Source organism: Peromyscus californicus, unplaced genomic scaffold (genome assembly GCF_007827085.1).
Source record: "Peromyscus californicus insignis strain IS unplaced genomic scaffold, ASM782708v3 Scaffold_17__1_contigs__length_78620276, whole genome shotgun sequence".
Lineage (NCBI taxonomy): Eukaryota > Metazoa > Chordata > Mammalia > Rodentia > Cricetidae > Peromyscus > Peromyscus californicus.
This window is the reverse complement of record NW_026294469.1, coordinates 52,171,922-52,187,940: the sequence shown is the minus strand read 5'-3', so window position 1 is coordinate 52,187,940 and position 16,019 is coordinate 52,171,922. Positions and strand designations below refer to the sequence as shown.

General features: G+C 37.5%; 1 protein-coding gene across 1 annotated transcript in view; it reads left to right on the top strand.

Moving 5' to 3' along the window:
• Positions 1-16,019, top strand: part of Txnl1 (thioredoxin like 1) — a 28,520-nt gene that overhangs the window by 6,750 nt on the left and 5,751 nt on the right. The window contains exons 2-7 of the mRNA XM_052742312.1: positions 763-859; positions 2,987-3,160; positions 5,692-5,814; positions 8,397-8,466; positions 10,180-10,352; positions 12,494-12,598. Of these exons, the coding sequence (XP_052598272.1) occupies positions 763-859; positions 2,987-3,160; positions 5,692-5,814; positions 8,397-8,466; positions 10,180-10,352; positions 12,494-12,598 (742 nt within the window). The remainder of the gene's footprint in view (positions 1-762; positions 860-2,986; positions 3,161-5,691; positions 5,815-8,396; positions 8,467-10,179; positions 10,353-12,493; positions 12,599-16,019) is intronic.

Here is a 16,019-nt window from a genome sequence, read left to right as displayed (position 1 = left end):
TGTTGGGGTTTTTGAGTTCTAAATGTTTTCAAATAACACATTTAACCTATTGTATTGGGTGCTATTAATTAATAAATCTTTATGCTAGGTCTTAATACCTGGTAATTCTTTTTTTAAAGCTTTAAACCTCAGCTTAGGTTGTCTTTTGTGTTTCCCCATAAATGTTAGACTATAAATTTGTTAGTTTCATTTTAAAAATTTGGGATTGTATATTAATCCTAATCAAGGAGGATTGATTTGACATTATTGACTTTTTTTTCAATTTAGAAGCATATCCCTTTATTTTCCTTTGTATTCTTTCTTTTTTTAATTAATTAATTAATTTTAAAGATTTATTTATTTATTATATATACAGTGTTCTGTCTGCACATATCCCCGCAGGGCAGAAGAGGGCACCAGATCTCATTACAGATGGTTGTGAGCCACCATGTGGTTGTTGGGAATTGAACTCAGGACCTTTGGAAGAGCAAGCAGTGCTTTTAACCTCTGAGCCATCTCTCCATCCCCGCTTTGCATTCTTTCAATAGGAACAAAACAGAAAGATTTTACAATCTTAAGCCTGAGACCTAATATTGTATCTGTTCTCATTAAAGCAATATGGTATTAATACAGTATTATAAATGACCCAGATGAATATATTAGAGTGCCTAAAGCCAAGAATATCAGTTTGCCTTGTTTTGTTTAACTTGATAAATGCTTTTATAGATTTAAGTTAGTACAGTCTTTGTATTATTTTACTGAATATAACTATTTTTCTCACAGGTGTGGACCGTGTTTGAGGATTGCTCCAGCATTCAGTTCTATGAGTAATAAATATCCACAGGCAGTTTTCTTGGAAGTAGATGTACATCAGTGCCAGGTAAGGCAGAAGAGCATTATTTCCCCTCTTTTTTCATGAAACAGATCAAAATCCAACATTAATATTACCCATTATGTCTTTATTTACATGATGCTTACTCCTTTATGAATGCCATTTTGACTACATTGGTTAGGAAAGTACTATTTCAAGTTTTTTTAAATATGAGGTGAAATTAATACAATGTTGTTAAAGTAATAGGTTACTTAGTAGTTCTCTATCTTCTGCTGAGGCATTGGCTTATTGATCATAAAGTTATAGTGGAGAATTTTTGATAGTAGTTTGATTTAATTTCATCACTTTATAATCTTATCTTCTAAGTTCCATGTGCCCACCCTCCCCTTAAAGTGGATATACTTTGTGCGTTAAGTTAATGCATGAAAGAAAGTTCAGTTCCTCCTCATTCTGAATACCACAGGTTTGTTTTACCTGCTGCAGTAAAAGTAGCTTCAATTTGCATTTCCTTAATGCCCCTATTAACTAATTTTCATCTTAAGTATCTCACTTGTCAAGTTGCCTATTCCGAGCGCTTTTCTTTTGGATGTCTTTCTTGTTTTTACTGTTTTGTCTTTGCCCTCTGCTAGAGTTAAAGTACTTTGTTATGTTCTGCATATATTTTTGCCCAATCTGAGTTGTTTTAAACTTTTTTAATGTTAGGAAAAACTTGTGTAAGTCCAATATTACACACTTTTGTTTTGTTTACCTACATTAAATGTTAATAGATGGTATCACTGTCCTTATTTTAGGTATATTAGTTTATGAAAGAAAAATAACGTCATTATCTTTATGTTGAATATGTTGAAATGTGCATATTGACTTAACTAAAATATATTATTGACTTTACTTACTTTAGTTTTTTATTATGCATACCAGGAAATTTAAGATCACGTGTGTACATGTATAACTCATATTTCTGTCTCACTTTTTTTTTTTAAAGTAGTGCTGTGACATTTAGAGAAGATATCCCTTAGTTACCTTTATGCTTTTTTTCTTTGAATGATGTATATTCTGTGCCTCTTCATACAACTTGCATTATGTGAGAGGACAGATTTGCTCTGCTGGTTTTTAAATCCTGTCATGAAAAGTTTCAACAGTGGTGCTCTGGTGTTTATTAATTTCCATTTCGTATTAATTTGTAGAACTAGAGCAAAAATGTAAAAGATAGCTATTAGTTTTATGATGACCTGAAATCGGTTCTGTAAGAGTAGAAATTGAATGAGGGCAACTCTTTTTTAAGACAAAAGACGTTGCCCTGTCACCTTTTTTTTGACAGGTGGTATAGACTGGCTCTTCTTTTTCAGGTGGATACTTTTTCTTAGCAGCAGTGGTTTATATTGACTCATCATTACCTTTCTGGTTTTTGTTTGATTTTTGTTTGTTTGTTTTCTTTTGAGACAGTCTTATTTAGCCCTGTTTGGCCTGAACTCTGTAGACCAGGCAGGACTCAAACTCAAGAAATCTGCCTGCCTCTGCCTCCCAAGTGCTGGGATTAAAGGTGTATACTACCATGCCCAGCCTTTGGTTATTTCTTTTTGAAAAATTCATACTTTGTAATTATAAGAAAGCTGCCTGCCATAAAGCACAATTTCTGTATTAGAAGGTAGTTCTGTTGTATAAAGTACATGACAATAAAACTAATGTTTTATAAAACAAAAACAGCTGTTCTCTATTGTGGGTCTATGGATAATATACCTGTATTTCCATAGGAACTCCATTACAATAGGTCTGCCTTTTAAAAAAGATTTTTTTCATTTGTTTTTTGTTTGTTTATTTTGTTTGTTGGGTTGTTTTTTTTTTTTAAATATACGTGGGTATTTTGCTTGTATGCCTGACTGAGTACCACCTGTGTACCTGTGTCCTGCAGAGGCCAGAAGAGGGAATTAGATCGTCTGGGATGGAGTCATACAGGTGGTTATGAGCTGCCATGTGGGTGCTAGAAATTAAACTCCGGTCCTCTGAAAGAGCCACCTTTTTCAGCCCAGTCTGCTCTTTCTCAACAATTAGGAATACATTGTTTTACCTTTCTGGTTAGGACTTGTGCTGTTCTAATTGGCTTAAAGTTGTTGAATGAAAAATCAAAATGGTAGAGATTTCTTTTAATTTTATCACTGTTTAATTTGCCAATTCTAGGGAACAGCTGCCACCAACAATATATCAGCAACACCTACATTTTTGTTTTTTCGAAACAAAGTGAGAATTGATCAGTATCAAGGAGCAGATGCTGTGGGACTAGAAGAGAAAATCAAGCAGCATCTAGAAAATGATCCTGGAAGCAATGAGGACACAGACATTCCGAAGGGCTACGTATGTCATCAGAAGATTAAAAATAGAGTCTTGAATTGGGTGTTATTTGCTTGAAATGAAAGTTACTGTTTTCTTACTAATTCAAAATATTTTCAAATGAGGATTTTTCAAACTAAAGTGGACTATTGAGTTTCGTTCATCTGTTATAACCTTGTCTACATTGTAAATCACTTCCCCCTAAATTTCTTCTGCTAAATTTACTTCCACTTGAAATTAATTTCTAAACTATTAAGTAGCCATATTCTAATGCTTGTTTTCCTTCTATGAGTGGAAAACATAGCATTGACAAATATTTCTCATTTTTATAGTTATGTAAAATGGCTTCAGTGTACTGAGTGCCTATGTTACTTAATTTCCTGCAGTCTAGTTTTGTTTGGTTTAGAATCAAATGTAGCTTTAGTTCAATGTATTTTAACAGTAAGGTACTTTTTTTTTTTTTAATTGAGATGAAGGCTGAAGAACTCAAAGGATATTTTGAAGCTGCATAGCATAAATAGTTCTAATACAGTTGTGCATGGTTTGAGATTATTCAGGAGGGAAGCAGAGTTCAGAAATAGTATTTTATGGTCTACACTTGTTTCTCAAGTTGAAGCTACTACATTAAAAATTTTATATTAGGTTCAGAAAAGCAAATCACTGTGTTCCTGTCTGTAAACCCTTTAAATTCAAGCTGAAAAACTAGTCAGGTAGACCCAAGAGCTTCTTTTGTGTGCAGGTTGTGTGTGGTGATCTATCTTTATTTTTCTGTTAGTCTATACAATTAGTATTTATTTAAAATAACACCCAATCAGAACGTGTAAACAGTGTTTTTGAGCCAGGGTTGATAATTACTGAACTAGGTCATTGTACTTGTCATCCTGGTGTACAAGATAAAGTTGATTTACAAGTCAGCCAAGCAGGAAGACTAGAAAACACGGTTCTCATTTGTGCCCCCAGGCTGCTTTTGGGATGAAGTGGTTTTGAAGCCTGGGAACTGGTGGTTGGAGGGAAGAGAAGGTGAGGGGACTGGTGCTTTCTGCAGTTAGTTACACTTGGTGATCTTGTCCGTGTTCAGAAATGACTAGACAGAAGTTCCCTGGGGACACTTGCCCAGGCTCCACTGCAGTGTCAGTGGTTTTAACTGGTTTGTCCTAAAGAAAAGCAACCTCCAAATTCCTTAAAAAAGTGCTTAGGATCTTGTGCCCCTATGACCTGCAGGGGGGGGGGGAGGGACGAGGGGGATGTTATCTATAGCTAAGCTAGTGAGATTCTACTAATGTGGTAATTTCAGTCATCACCTTTGATACCTTTGATTTTAGTCCTTGTAGTGCCTGGACCTGAACTAAGGTTGTGTTGGTCTGAGCCTTAGTTCTGTCCAGCTTGGAATCATCCCTGGGTCAGGCTTTAATTATCTCACAGGAAGCCCTATACTTATAAAACGTTTTAAACACAGTTAAGAATGAGGAAAATGCTATAAGGGAAAGGACTGAGCCCCGTTCTTATCTGGATGTTATGAAAGGAGGAGGGGCCATAGGGGCTCACTCCATAGAGTCAAGTGAAAGTACAGCTGGGCGGTGGTGGGGCACACCTTTAATCCCAGCACTCGGGAGGCAGAGCCAGGGAGATCTCTGAGTTCGAGGTCAGCCTGGTCTACAGAGCGAGATCCAGGACAGGCACCAAAACAACACAGAGAAACCTGTCTTGAAACGCCCCCCCCCCCCCCCAAAAGAAGTGAAAGAACAGAGTACTGCTTAGGATGAATGGGATTAGGCTGCTGGTGCTTGCTAGCTTGCCCTTGTAGAAGTCCTGGAGACAGGGGTCTTATTCTTTTGATGATTACATTTGTTGGTGGTGTTAGTTTCTTTGGGTGTTGTTTTTGTGCGTGTGTGTGTGTGTGTGTTTGCTGTGTATGGTTTGGTTTTGTTTGAGATGAGATCTCATGTATGTCTAGGTTGGCCTCAGACTCACTGTGTAACCAGAGTGGACCCTCAGCTCTGCACTTCTTACATCTACTTCAAGTGCTGTCTTACAAGTATCCTGGGTCCTTGAGAGAGGCTTCTGGGCTACACGAAACACATAGTTACAGTCATAAGTTCTTTGTAGAATATGTCCTGGGGAATACCAAGGCCTACAATTTGGGTTTGTAATACCTTGCCATGTAGGCTAAGCCTAGATTTTGTTTTAATAATTAGTGATAGATTTTAGTCAGAAATTCAGGTGGAAAGGCCAGCATGAAAGTTTCAGTAACTGTTTTTTGTTTTGTTTTGTTTTTTTGGTTTTTCGAGGCAGGGTTTCTCTGTAGCTTTGCGCCTTTCCTGGGACTCACTTGGTAGCCCAGGCTGGCCTCGAACTCGCAGAGATCCGCCTGCCTCTGCCTCCCGAGTGCTGGGATTAAAGGCGTGCGCCACCACCGCCCGGCTTCAGTAACTGTTTTAAAGCAAACATTTTCTTCAAAATCACTGAATCTAGAAAGAACCATAGATCCGAGTCTTTATATTTTTTTATGCTAAAACCAAATGTTTTGCCTAAGTTCTTGATTTCTTTTATTTCAGATGGATTTAATGCCTTTTATTAACAAAGCTGGTTGTGAATGTCTTAATGAAAGTGATGAACATGGCTTTGACAACTGTTTACGAAAAGACATGTCCTTCTTGGAATCTGACTGTGATGAGCAGGTAATTCAATGTTTATGTTAAGGCTGGCAGGCACTGCCACTCTGTGAGCTCTTGTTTCCTGTAGTAGTCTCGCCTCGTGGTTCACGTCTCTCTTCTCCTGTTAGCTGTCAGTTCCTTTGACTCTGTCCCCTCACTATCTGCATTTTCTTCTCTGTGTCCTGTGTGAGCTGCCATGTGCTCTGAAGAACATTGCGGAGCTCATGGTTGGCTCCATTGCTGCGTAGATCACCACCAGTACTTGGTCATTGTTTTAATACTGCTTCCCGTGTTTTCCCTCCCCAGATAGCTTGTGTCTGAGCAGTAGAGATTGGTTAGATAAGCCTTCCCATGGAAGACTGTCTCCTTAGTCCCAGATAAAAACAGACTGTCTTCTTCTTTTCCCTCCGTTGCTTTTGCCCCAGAGAAAGTCGGGTGTTGCTAGAGTTTTCCTGCCTGGCCCACAGTCAGGACAAATCTCTCTCACCCGCCAGTCCCAAGCCGCTCAAACCCGATCAAGTAAACACAGAGACTTATATTGGTTTCAAACTGTATGGCCGTGGCAGGCTTCTTGCTAACTGTTCTTACAGCTTAAATTAATCCATTTCTATTAATCTATACCTTGCCACATGGCTTGTGGCTTACCGGTACTTTACATCTTCCTTATCCTGATGGTGGCTGGCAGTCTCTCCCTCTCCAGCTTCCTGTTCTCTCAATTTTCCTCTCTGTTAGTCCCGCCTATACTTCCTGCCTGGCCACTGCCAATCAGTGATTTATTCATTGACCAATCAGCAACACATTTGACATACAGACCATCCCACAGCAGTCGGGTAACCACCTTAATCACACCATCTTTATCTTCTGGGTGTTACTTTTCTTAATTTACTTTCTGTTCCACTGTTGGGGTTTTTCCCTCTTCTACTCGGTCACAAAGGTTTATAAAGTCTAAGTCTGCATATTTGTTGTACCATACTTCTTGTAAGAGGTAATAACTCTTTACTGGCATCTTTTGGATGTCTTGACCTGATCTGTTTCTAGCTTTCCCCTCTCACCTGCTTTTCACCAGCATTTAAGCCCCTTGCACATGCCATGCTTGCTATGTTTTGACACACTATTGTGAGTGAAGCATAAAAAGTAAGTGATGGGGCTGGAGAGATGGCTCAGGTTAAGAGCACTAGGGCTGCTCTACCTTCCATAAGTCCTGAGTTCAATTCCCAGCAACCACATGGTGGCTCATAACCATCTATAATGAGATCTGGTGCCCTCTTCTGGGGTGCAAGTATACATGCAGGCAGAGCACTATACATAATAAATGAGTAAATCTTTTTAAAAAAAAAAGTGAGTGGTGTAACCAGAGGAAATAATCTAGCTGTTTTCTTAGACCTCAATATGACTTTGAAATAATAAGTCTAAACCCTTTTTTCTATCCAGAGCTACTTTATTACAGCTTCAGAACTATGATTTATACCATATTCCTGTGTGTAGTTGCCTAAAAACATGACGGTGTAAACAGTAGCATTGTCTACAGCTTTGCTGAAATCTTACGTTAAAGGAAGTCTTTCTTACAGAGTGGGAGTATAGTTAATGAGCAGTAAACACAGTTTTGAATGGAAAGAAACTTTATGGATAACTTAGAGTTTCTGAGAGAATCTGGACAACATTGGTGTCTTATGTGGCCTTTTAGAGAAATTTAGGATGCAGTTTGAGGAGGTCTTTGAGAGATCTTAATGCCTTTCTTCCCTCCCACTACACAGAGCACTGCACACACTGAGCCACATGCCTGGTCCCAAGAGTCCTGCTTTGTGAATTTTAGATTACAGTTCATGTGAGGGTCAGTCTTTCTGCATGACTGTGTATTACCTTCCCGTAGTTAAGTGGTATGGCTAAGTATTTGACACACTAGAAACTACATATTCAAATTTAGGACTTACATTTATTTCATTTGGGAATTTTGTTTCATTTATTGGTAATGTATGTTACTTGCCAGTTCGTAGGTCACAGGATCTTAGTTTTTTAATACTTATTTATTTTATGCGAATGGGTGTTTTGTTTTTTTTTCCCCAAGACAGGGTCTCTCTGTAGTTTTGGTGCCTGTCCTGGATCTTGCTCTGTAGACCAGGCTGGCCTCGAACTCACTGAGATCTGCCTGGCTCTGCCTCCCGAGTGCTGGAATTAAAGGCGTGTGCCACCTCTGCCTGGCGTAAATGAGTTTTTTGTCTACATTTAAGTCTGTATATCACATCGTGCCTGGTGCCCTTGGAGGTGTGAGAAGAGGGTGTTGGGTCCCTGGGACTGGGATTACAGATGCCTGTAGGTGCTGAGAATTGAATGTGGGACCTCTGGAAGAGCAACCAGTGGTGGTAAATGCTGAGCCATTTCTCCAGCCCCAGATCTTAAGTTTACTGCATTAATTTTTATGTATGTAAATAATTGGTGGTCGCTGTTCCTAACTGCCAAACTAATGAAGTTAATTTCAGCTTACAGAATCTCTATTACAATGGTTTTGTTAGATGAACTAGGTTTGTGCCACATTTATTTTAGCTCCCCTTTTTTTTGTATTGATGGTGCTGACAAATCATTTTATAATTAAACTGTTTCTTTCACAGCTACTTATTACCGTGGCATTCAATCAACCTGTTAAGCTTTATTCCATGAAATTTCAAGGACCAGATAATGGTGAGTAAAGGACTGTCAATTAAAAACTGACTTTCTACTTTGTTAAACCTCTTAGCTTACATTTAAAACCTTTTTATTAAATAGAGGTCGGTCTACCTTGTGTTGTTCATTGAAGATTATAAATGGCCAAATAATGCGGAATTAATTAAGAGTTAAAGTAAAAATGTTTGTTTCCCCTTAATTTACAGAGTACCGATTTCTTCCTCCCATTTATAGATTTTTAACAGTCATTTTTAGAATCTATTGGCCAGGCAGTGGTGACACCAGCACTCGGGAGGCAGAGGCAGGAGGGTGAGTTCAAGGCCAGCCTGGGCTACAGAGTGAATTCCAGGACAGCCCCAGGGCTACACAGAGTAACCCTGTCTGAAAAAAAGAAAAAAGGAATGATTGTTTTCAAACTGTTCTTGTTCTGGGTGATAAAATGAGGCTCCAGGCCCTGCTTTTTGTGTAACACACTGTCATGGTCATGCATAACAGTGTAGCTTTACAGACTCGGGTTTATGGTTCATAAATGATCAAGCCTTTTTCTTTTTCCAACACCCCCCCCATTACTGTTGATTTTTTTTTTTTTTTTGAGAAGGGAGTTAGAAGTGAGGGGCTTTGTTTAGTTTGATTTTCTTTTTTAACTGATTGACAGAAACAGCCAAGCCTTTGGGTTTTGTATTTTTGTTTTATTCATTTTTTGTTGTGTTTTTTTTTGAGACAGAGTCTCTCTTTATAGCTCTGCTGTCCTAGATCTCTTTATGTAGACCAGGATCACAGGAAATCTGCCTGCCTCTGCCTCCTGAGTGCTGGGATTAAAGGCATATGCTACCATGCCTGGCCAAACTTTGTTTAATAATGTTTACTTACTTGTTTTTATATACTTTCATATGTTAATCTTTTTTCAATAATAAAATTTTATGAAGTACTGTGTAAGTAAATTCTATAGAAATCAGTATTATTTAATCAGCCACATATATGAGTTTTAAATCATATACTGGCAGTGAAGGAGTTAAGTGGTGTAACCATGGGCATATTCCTTATCTAATACCTAAGAAAAGTAAAAGATGGTAATTTTATGATTAATTCCTTTTTGGATAGTGTTAATGCTAATGATGTTTTCCTCATGGGTAACAAATTGTAGCAGTTGTTGGCAACCATAACTTAGTATACTGTTTATTTTATGAAAGGTTGTTCACTTGCATATACTACCAAAATCCATTGCCACCTTCCATATAGCTCCTCAATGATAGTGTTATATTTATTATAGTATAGTTTTCAGATATTTTTAAGAATCTCACCATGAAGCCCTAGCTGGCCTGGAACTTGGTATGTACATCTGCTTGCCTGTGCCTCCCAAGTGCAAGGATTAAAGGTGTGCCCCACCACATCCTGCTCATAGCACCTCTTTTGACATTGAGGGCAGAAACTTATTTGTGTGTCTGTGTTTTATTTTCCTAAATATTCATAATATTTAGCAGATATTTCTAATATAGAGTGAAACTAGGCTCAGAAGATACCAGCAAATGAGTATTGGAGGGAAAAGGATTGACTGTCAATATTCAGATTCTTAGAGGTTTTAGTAGAGGTTTATGAAGATGTGTATGTTGCTGTGTGCCAGTATATATGTGGCCCCACACAGGATTCTGTATAAGATGCATTTGATAATAAAGGAAATGTATAGTATGTAGTTTTTAGCACTTCAATGTTTTTCTTTAAACCATTTCATAGGTCAGGGTCCTAAATATGTAAAAATTTTTATCAACCTACCCCGGTCTATGGACTTTGAGGAGGCAGAAAGGAGTGAGCCAACTCAAGCTCTGGAGCTGACAGAAGATGACATTAAAGAAGACGGCATTGTTCCTCTTCGTTATGTTAAATTTCAGAATGTTAACAGTGTAACTGTGAGTAGCATTTCCTTACTATATCTTCCTCTGGTTGGTGGGCAGCAATGCTGTCCTGTGATTCTAGGTGATTCTAAATAATCTTTTAAAGAAATATTTGTCCAATAAATTGGAGGAATGGAGGATGCTTCATAGGATCTGTCAGTTCTAGAACATTTACATTTAAACTGGAGATATTTATGATCACTTTGTCTCTGTTGGTGATGAGTGCTGGTACCTGTGTGAAAATCCTGCTTAATTTTCTGGATTGTTGTCTTTCAGTGTAGTTACTGTGATATTACTGAAGCTGGCTCTAAAAAATTTTTTTGAGACAGATTCTTACTCTAGCCCAGGTTGGCCTGAGATTTACTGTATAGCCCATGCTGGCCTTGAACTCACAACAGTCCTTCTGTCTCAACCTTCCAAGTGCTGGAATTGTAGGCATGAGCCACTATATCCAGCTAAAAATGACGTTTTGAAAAAGATGGTTTTACATTTTAAGAGACAGCAAAGGTATATCTGAGTATTGAATAGTGCTAGAGATGATTCTAAGTGATGCATCTATGAAAAGAAAGGAGAAATCAGCCACAGAGCACACTGATTAGATACCTTTATTTCAATGGATGATCGATAGATAATCAGAGAACACTGTTAAGTTCTTTTTAGGAGGGTTTCAATTAGACTTAGACAGTTCTGTGATCATATGAAGCTGTGTGAGCAAGCTGAGCTTTAATTGAGACATTTTTTTCTAAATGAAGTTGAAGACGAAGGTCACATAATAGTAGAATACTATCACTCAAGACTCTGTGTGTTATATCCATACATTTAGTCAGTGACCTAAGTAAAGACCCATAAGGCATACCTATCACTTTTATGATGATGAATGTTGAAATAAAGTAATAGTTTTGATCAGTTTAATCAAAGAAAGGTGAATTTTAAAAACAGGTAAGTATAAACAACATAAGCAGGAGTACTCACATTTAAAAAGCCAGATATAAGTAAGCTGGGAACTGATTGAATACTGTATTTATTATATTTAAATTGATTAGATAAACTCTTTGAAAGGAGTCTATGGTTGCCAATGAAAACAATAAAAATTGACTGATAAGTAATGTCTTAGAAGGAACTACGTACATTATCCAAGGAAGAGAGACAGTATTTTTTCCTTTTATTGAAAATATATTTTTTCCTTATACAGTATATCTTGATTACAGTTTCTTCTCCCTCTACTCCTCACAGTTCCTTCCCACGTCCCCTCCCATCCATGTATCTCCTATTGGAAAAGAACAGGCTTCTAAGAGAACAAAACATAACGGAATAGAATGTAATAAGATGAAACAAAAGCCATCACGTCCAAGTTAGACAGGACAAATCAACAGAAGGAAAAGAAGCCAAGAGAAGGCACTTGTATCACAGATCCACTCATTCACACACTCACCCATTAAAACACTAAACTCAAGCTACAATATGTATGCAGAGGACCTAGTGCACTCATGCAGACCCTGTGCTTGCTGTTCAGTGAGAGACAATATTTTTAAATAGAGAACATTTTTAAATTGTATTTTTTTTAATGGAGGAAATTTTTTTTTTCAAAATCCAGTATAAGTACTGCTTCTATTCTTTATATACCGAGGGAAATTTTAAAATAGAGAAATTAGAGTTGGGCCTTAAAGCACATCAGAGGGCAGAGCATAGCCTCAGGAACAGATTTCTAATATCATTTCTTCTCCTGTTCTAGGAAATAGAATAGGTGCACGAATGTTAGAAAGGATACAACTACAGAGATTTTCCACTGTTGAAAGACTATGATTTTAATAAAATTATCAACAACAGTCTACCCATTGTAATCATGGATTTCACACCCTTAGTGTTCTCTGTAAAGGATTTAATTATGACTTCTCTGTACCATCACACTAAATTACCATGAACTTGCATATGTGAACATCTTGCCAGGGCATCTCTAGCGAAGGTGAGAATTGCAGTACAGACAGAGAATGGGTAGTTTTTTTTTTTTTTAGGAATACTAGTGTAAGTGAATGAAATCTGGATTAATCCTTACAAAGGTGGAAGGTATTTTTATTAAGAAAGCAAATAGACTAAATCTCAAGCATGCTCATGAAAACCAGATGATAATTATAAACTATAAATTGATTTTTTTTCAGTTATTTGTTCAGTCTAATCAAGGTGAAGAAGAGACAACGAGAATTTCATATTTTACTTTCATTGGTACTCCAGTCCAGGCAACAAATATGAATGACTTCAAACGAGTAAGTTTGTTCAAATGATAATTAAGGCCAATACAAACAGTTCCAAAGGAATAATTCCTTATATTTTAGTTGACATTGCTTTTAAACATAAAGATTCAAAACTGTCTCATGGAAGGTTAAATGAATATAACATGTTGAGATATTCAACTAAAAGAAGTCTTTATTTAGTAAGTGTAACTCTTAATTGATAGACTACATATTAATGATATCTGAGTAAGAATAATAATCTCATTACAGAAAATGCTTAGGAATAATAGGGAATTATAGTTAAATTATTACTTGAAAGGCATAGTAAGATTTTTAAGGACTTTGCTGCTAATAATGAAAATGTATTTACTTGAATAATTTTATTATGAAAGAATAAACATAAATTTTAACACATGGACATGTTATAACTTTCCAAACATTGCATGTGTCTTGAAAGGATACATTTCAGCAAATGCATTTAAAGTGATTGTGCAAGTTTTCTCCTATTTTTATAAATACATGTCTGTATTTTTGATGGATGCATCCCTAAAGGTTTCCATGGAGTTTTCTGAGTACCCAGGACTTGGAGGAGCAAGGGTCAGCCTCTTCCCAGGCTTTCTGGCGCAGCTTCTGACTAATAGTAGTTGTGTGGGTGGCTTTTAAATACACAAACCCAGATCATAGAGGTGCCACTGAAAGCTGTCTTAGTGCCAAACCTGCAGCTGTGTACAAGGAAACGTGTGGCCACACAGAAAACATTGGCCACGGTGCTTCTGGCTGTGCTTGGCCAGTGGTCTAGGACTAATTACCAGGAATGAGTTTCCTTAGAGCTGCCAGTTCATGGAGGAGGAGGTTCCCAGTACACTTCATGCAAGGAATTGTTTCATGGAATTAGAACAGCCTGAGAGAACTCTTTCTCTTCTGGTGATATCTGCAGACCTGATTTAATTTTAGAAAATTAATTAAATTGTTTAACAGTAAATGGTCCTTTGATATACATGTTGGCTTTAAAAAAGAAAAAAAAAAAAGAAGGCCTGGATGATACATATTTTTGCTGGTTACTTTTCAGTCACTCTTACTGTCTCATAGCATAATTAAGTTTTGGGAGCTGTAGGAATGATTTTGTACTTAGCTTTGCCATGCCCAGATGTTTGGTATGTGTATAATGCTTGTTCAGAAGAAGCCAGTATCAAGCAGCTTAATTTTTACCCTCTAGGATGTATTTTCTGGGTGAAATGTGTGGGCAACAGAAATGGTTTGGCTCTCTGCTTTTCTGGCTTGAATTAAATGCCATTGGCATTGGTTTTAACTGTTTGTTGCAGTTTGTTACCAGCCTAGTTGTTCTGTAAGATTTGTGACTGTAAGTCAGGTTAATATCTTCGTGTCGTTAAGTTTTGCTTCAATATCCTGTTGTACCTTCAGCTTATGCTACTCAACTTCTGTTTAATGCAAGTGACATTCTCTTCTGCATTTTGACCAGTCAGCTTTTCAGTTGTTAATTTTCTGGTTTGCCTTAATGACTGTCTTACGTATTTGTCTCACATCTGTCTAGCTGCTTGGTCTGTTCTCACTGATTGCCAAAGCTGCTTGAGAGTATTTATTTGTTTCATATCATTTGTTTACTTTACCTTCTTCACCTTATCTAAATCATGAAAAAGCAGTTCTTAAACTTTTCAGTCTCAGGTATCATTTAAATATGAAAGATGATTGAGGATCAAGAAGAGCTTTTATTAAGCTATTTATGTAATAGAAGTTAATCTGGGAATCCAGGTATGGTGGCTCATACCTGTAATTTCAGCACTTGGAAAGTTGAGGTAGTATGATTGCTATCAAGTTTGAGGCCTCCCTAGGTTTCAGAGGAGATTCAAAAAGAAAAGTTGAATTGGAAAAAGTTTTAAATTATAACTAATAAACTCATCATATATTAGCAACAGTAATTTTAGTATTTTTAAGTAAAATAGAATTAATTCTATCACTTTCTTCTTTGACTCCCTCAGGGCCCTCCTATTTTGAAGTCCATTGGCAAAAATCCCTCTCTACGGGCTTCTAAACACCCTCAATCTCAAGTTGATAGCCTCTTTTATTATATTTATTACATATTCTCTCTCTGTATCTATCTGTCTGTCTGTCTGTCTATCTGTCTATCTATCTATCTATCTATCTATCTATCTATCTATCTATCTATCTATCTATCTATCTATCTATCTATCTAACAACCTGCTGCGTCCATTCTTGTTCTTTGTGTGTGTATGACGACTGACGACTCAGCATCAGACAACCAATAAGAGAGTTCATCTCTGGAAAGAGGCTAAGTCTCCTTCTCCCAGAAATTAATAGTTCCCTGTAGTTTTCTAACTAGGAGTTGGACCCTACAGCATTTTTCTCCTTCTACATTAGCAGGTCCATTGATTTTGCTATTGTTCCTGTCTTGTTTGTACAGCCATTTCTAGGAGACAGTTTCACAGCAGACTTCTGATACTGTCTCTTACAATCTTTCTTCCCCCGTCTTCCACAGTGTTCCCTCAGCCAGAGATGCAGGAGCTGTGATGTAGCTATATCCACTGGAGCTGGCTCCCCATGATCCATTGATCCCTGCATTGGGTTCAGTTGTGTTTTTCTGTGATGGTTTCCATATTCTGTAAGGAGAAGCTTTGATGAGGTGTGGTAGTCACACTTATCTGTGGATGTAAGGATGAGATTTAGGATGTGATAAGGATTATGCTGGTCTAGCAAAGTGTCAGTAATGGATGCTTTTCTAAGATCCATGACCTCACTAGCCCTGGGAAGCTGACTAGATTCCAGTTAGACAGCTGTTGGTTGCCACCAACATGTGACTGCCACTTCTTGCACTCTTATGCATATTTTGCCACGCTGGTACTTGTGGTTCATAGATGTTACAGTTGGATAGGGCTGATTAGTTGCTTCCCTCCCTCCTTTGATAATTTTCGTAGTATTTTCTGGAATCATGAAAGTTAGACCACAGGAAGAGGCTTTCAGGTCAGATCCAGCTCAAGTCATTTGAGTCATGTATCTTCAGTGTGTGGTTTTCAGCAATAGGGTCCAACCTTCAACCCCTGAGAGGTAATCAAGGGCTACATTGGTCATCTATATTGTTTTGGGAGTCACTTGGACTATGCTGACCAAGCCTTCAAAGGTTTCTTGTGTCTGGTACTAAGATTTTTGTTAGTCTATGGTTTTTGTGGGTTAACCCAAGTAGTTTAACTTCTTTTAAGATGTGTGTGTATGTGTATACTAATATATATTTTGTATAATTTTAGGCAAATATAAAATATGATTCCTTGAGATAAATAACCACTTTGGTGTTATTTATCCCTCCTGCTTCTGTATTCATTTCCCTCCTCCTCATTTGAAGCCCCTCCCATTTCCTACTTCATATCACCTGTGTCCTGCTGTTCCCCTCTCAGGCCCTACCCCCATCCCATGGTCCCTTTAT